Source organism: Gracilinanus agilis, unplaced genomic scaffold (assembly GCF_016433145.1).
Source record: "Gracilinanus agilis isolate LMUSP501 unplaced genomic scaffold, AgileGrace unplaced_scaffold13019, whole genome shotgun sequence".
NCBI lineage: Eukaryota > Metazoa > Chordata > Mammalia > Didelphimorphia > Didelphidae > Gracilinanus > Gracilinanus agilis.
The window spans coordinates 1,958-5,962 of NW_025343609.1; the positions used below are offsets into that span (position 1 = coordinate 1,958).

Below are 4,005 nucleotides of genomic sequence, written 5' to 3' on the forward strand. Positions count from 1 at the left end.
ACTGATAAGTCACTTCACCTCCCTGTGCCTCAATTTCCTTCTCTGTAAAATGAGAGGGTTGGACTAGATGGTCTCTAGGGGATCTTCCAGCTCTCACATTCAGCAATTCTATCTGTGAGGACCTTCCCAGGACAGCTCAGGGAAAGCTATCTTCAATCTCAACCTTCCTTGGTATGTCTCAGTCTTTGGGTCGGCTTACCTTTCGGTGGACTCAACCTCTTCCCATTCTTCTGGAAGAGCCAACTAAAATAAGGGGTTAAACTATACCATTCCATCTCAGACCAGGGGCTTCCTGGGGATAGGGGCTATTTCCCCCCTCTGACCAGGTTCTCTATATCTCCCACTCCCTCCCCAGCAGCAGAACTCTATTTCTTCCACCCCCACCCCCAAACCCCCATCAGAACTCAACAGGTAACAAAAATCCATACTTGTCCAACCCCCGAGTATGTGCCTTCCCCCCCACTCCATACCCCACCCTAAATTGGTCTTCCCCCAACACTCATCCCTGCAGAAGGAGTCCGGTGTGGATGGCAGATCCATGAACATTTCGGGTGTCAGGTCCCACATTAGTCAGTCAAGTTCAAAGTCAGACATTTTGAAAAGTGGATGGGGTCAAGGAGCAGAAGTGGAGAGAGTTCCGAGATGGTCAGCATAAAAATAAAACTAGTCCAGGAACGGGGGTATGGGGGAATCCAAGAATCCAAGAGCCTCTTCCCCTCCCCGCCCCCCCAACTTTGGGCTCCAAAGAGATTCATTCCTCTGACTCCAGTGACGGGTAGAGAGAAGAAGCCTATGGATTAGCTAGAAAAGAGGACCACTCCCATGCCTGGTGGTGTGGGAAGGATTCCCAGGCCAGTTACAGCAATGGGAGGATCTAACTGGAACAAAAAGCACGTGAGGAGGGGCTGACACCCTGGAAGTGCTGGGTCTGGTGGCAGATGAGGTGGTCCTAGGAAGAGGCCATGGGGGAGTGGGGGGGCTCGATGTGGGGGGGAGGGGCCAGGGACAGTTATGAAGTCGCCGTGTTCTCCTCATCTCTCACAGAGCCAAGTTGATCTGGGGCTTTGGGGTGGGGTGGGAAAGAAGGGGTCCAGTTAGCCTGGGTCAGAGGCTGGGGGGGTGCAGCCCCCAGAGCGTGCTGAGGATTGTGGTGAGGGCCAGAGCTGAGGAGGCCTGGGCCCCAAGGCTAGCCCCATTGCAGTAGTCGTACTGGCAGCAGGACGTGGTGGCAGCATTCTTGGTGTAGCCATCGTATAGGGTCTCGAAGCAGGTGGGGACGCAAGACTTGCTGACTGTTACCCTCGTTGGAGTGATATCTGAGTATAGCAGGAAGGAGAGGGAAGAGGAGAAAGAAACAGGCTCATGATTCCAGGAATGGGTAGCCTTCGCTCTGAGCATCTCCCAGTTTTACCCTCCAGGTGGGCACCCCAGTCCTCTCTAGGTCTAGTTCCACGAGGATAGGTCCCGTGTTTGGTTATTTTGTTGTCTTCTGCAGACAATGGGCTTACTCATGGCAAGGCTCCCACTTTGTGAAGTTGCAGGACTGTTATAGCCTGGCCAGACAAGGGTGGCCTTCAAGAGCTTGCTGAGGGAATAAAGGGTAAGAGTCATATGCCCCAAATCATCTTAAGATGGGAAAATTACAAGGAAGCATTTACTGGGATAGGAAGAAGAAACCAAATGGAGCTCTTGAAGCCTAGCCTTGTCTCAACCCCTGGCTATGTCACTGTGTTTCATGGTATGATAAATGACTTGTTCACCCTCTTCAGGGTCCCAGTTTCTCATCTGTAAAATTAGGGGATTTAATGAGATGATTACTAAGGTCTCTCTCAACTCTGCGGTTTCCACATTCTGAAAGTCTAGTCCTAATTTCAAAGAGGATTGATTTAAAAGACTACTTACAGGTTCGGGTGGTCATACAGTAGTTGACATAATTGGGGCACCTCATGGGCTTGAAGCAGTTGTACTCTTTGCTTTCACAGACATAGCATTCTAGGGCATGGGCTGTGTATAGGGGAAACACAGAACAAAGTAGTTAAAAGTTTAAAATTTCTTTTTCCCCAACCAACTCCTCCCTTCTTCCCTCCCTTCCCAACCCCACCTCCAACTTCTTGCCAGGGCTCAAATACTAGAAATGGGAGATATGCCTTCTGGCCAGGTTCATTCCCAAGACCTGAGGACTCAGGCCACAGCTATTGCTCTCACCGGGGCACATTTACTTCTAGTTCTTCTTCTAATATCCCAAGTGGGTTGGCATCAAGGATCTCATACAACCCACCCTTTCTGCCCCACCTCTGGTATCCCAGACTCTTTGCTTCTCCTCTGATCTCAGATAGCCCTTCCTAGAATGGGATTACTGGAATGAGGTGAGGAAACATATTAGATTTCCAGCCCTTCTGGGCACTGCCCCCCACCCACCCCACCTTTGGAGGTCAAATTGTTCATTTTCCTTACTGAGTGGCTGGGCCATGATAGTCATGAGAAGCAGGACTGGAAGAAACCTCATGGTTGAAAGCTGGGGGAAGGGTTGCTAAGTTGAAGCAGGAAGCTGCAGGCAGGATTCTTCAGCCTAGACCAAAGGTTATGAGGAAATAAGAAAAGAAAGAAGCACAGGGAGCAAAGGGTTAAGGAGAGGCTTCAAGTTTCACATCCTTGTTCCGGTCCAGTTCTTCTCAAAGCATTCTGCCTCTCCTATCACTCTATCCATCCTTCAATTCAATTCAATTCAATTCAATTCAATTCAATTCAATTCAATTAGTGTAGTGGAAAGGACACTGTATGTGTAGATGAGGAAACTGAGGCTCAGGGGCATGAAATAACTTGCTCACAGTCACACAGTAGGATTTGTACCTAGTTCTTCCTGATTACTGGTCTGACACTAACCATGACGTCATGTTTTCTCCTAGGTCCCGTCCAACTCAGTAAATAAAACTAAACATTTATTGAACCATTAATAAATGGAAGTCCTCATGATGGCTACCTTCAAGGGCTAACTCAAGTCCTCCAGGAAGCCTTCCCTGTCATTCTCCTAGTCCAGACTGTTCTTTAATGAATTTCTATAATCTTGATAGACTCAGAGATTTATGGGAGGGACCTCAGAGACCATCTTGTACCTCGCCAGGGAATTGTCTCTGCAGTACACCTGAAAAATGCCCATGCAGCATGCACCTAAAGGCTTTCTGTGAGAGCAAACCCTTCCCCTGGGTCAGTCTATTCCACTTTAGGACTTATTTTTAATTAAAATCTGCTTCTGCAATGTCTTTTCTCACTAGGATTCAATTCAAATAATTTGAATTTATGTATCCTCTTTCTCCCTTAGCAAGTATTTTCTTTTGAAGGTTAAACATCCATATTTACTTCCAAAGGTGTTTATTTGTCGGGGCTCTCTTCATTAAGAGGCTGGGCCACACCCATCTGACATTCAGGATCCTGGTTGGCTGGTGCTCTCCGCAACCTAGTCAGTGAGGTCCCTGAAGGCCCCGCCTTCCACCTCTCTGCCGCAGTCCCCCTCCCACCCGAGCCCCGCAGGAGGAGGAGGGGGCGGGGGGGGGAGGGAGGGAGAGCGGGGAGGAGAGAAAGGGAGGAGGAGGGAGGAGGGAAGGAGAGAGGGGCAGGGCGCCCTCAGGTGATGCCAGTAGGATGTCTGAACAGGAGACTTAAGTGACCAGGGACACAGTCAATTCAATCTCTGCTCAAGAAAGGAGCCTCAAATACAAAAGGTGTTTATGTCAATCATCCTGGTGTTTAGCTCACAGAAAAAGCCTCCCAACACCAATCCCTCCCTCCCCAGTCACTAACACCTGGAATACTCTAGGGTTCTCTAAAATACCACTTCCCAGCCTGTCTCCCCCATTCTCACAGTGCATTAGGCTTGAGAAGGGGTTAAAGATGGAGATGTCGCTATCTTCCTCTCTCTTTTTCTCCCCATTCCCTGCGCCACCATTGCGTCAACACTGCGGTCCCCATGATTCAGCATTGTGCAGCACCAGAATCCCGCCCCCCGCC

The 4,005-nt window shown here is 49.4% G+C and overlaps 1 protein-coding gene across 1 annotated transcript; it reads right to left on the minus strand.

Moving 5' to 3' along the window:
* Positions 1-522: 522 nt before the first annotated feature.
* LOC123254021 (ly-6/neurotoxin-like protein 1) lies at positions 523-2,591 on the minus strand. Its single transcript, XM_044683097.1, has 3 exons — positions 2,455-2,591; positions 1,903-2,004; positions 523-1,316 (listed from the first exon to the last, which is right to left on the minus strand). The coding sequence occupies exons 1-3, from the start codon at positions 2,504-2,506 to the stop codon at positions 1,105-1,107; spliced, it is 366 nt and encodes a 121-aa protein (XP_044539032.1). The 5' UTR covers positions 2,507-2,591; the 3' UTR covers positions 523-1,104.
* Between the last annotated feature and the right edge of the window lie 1,414 nt (positions 2,592-4,005).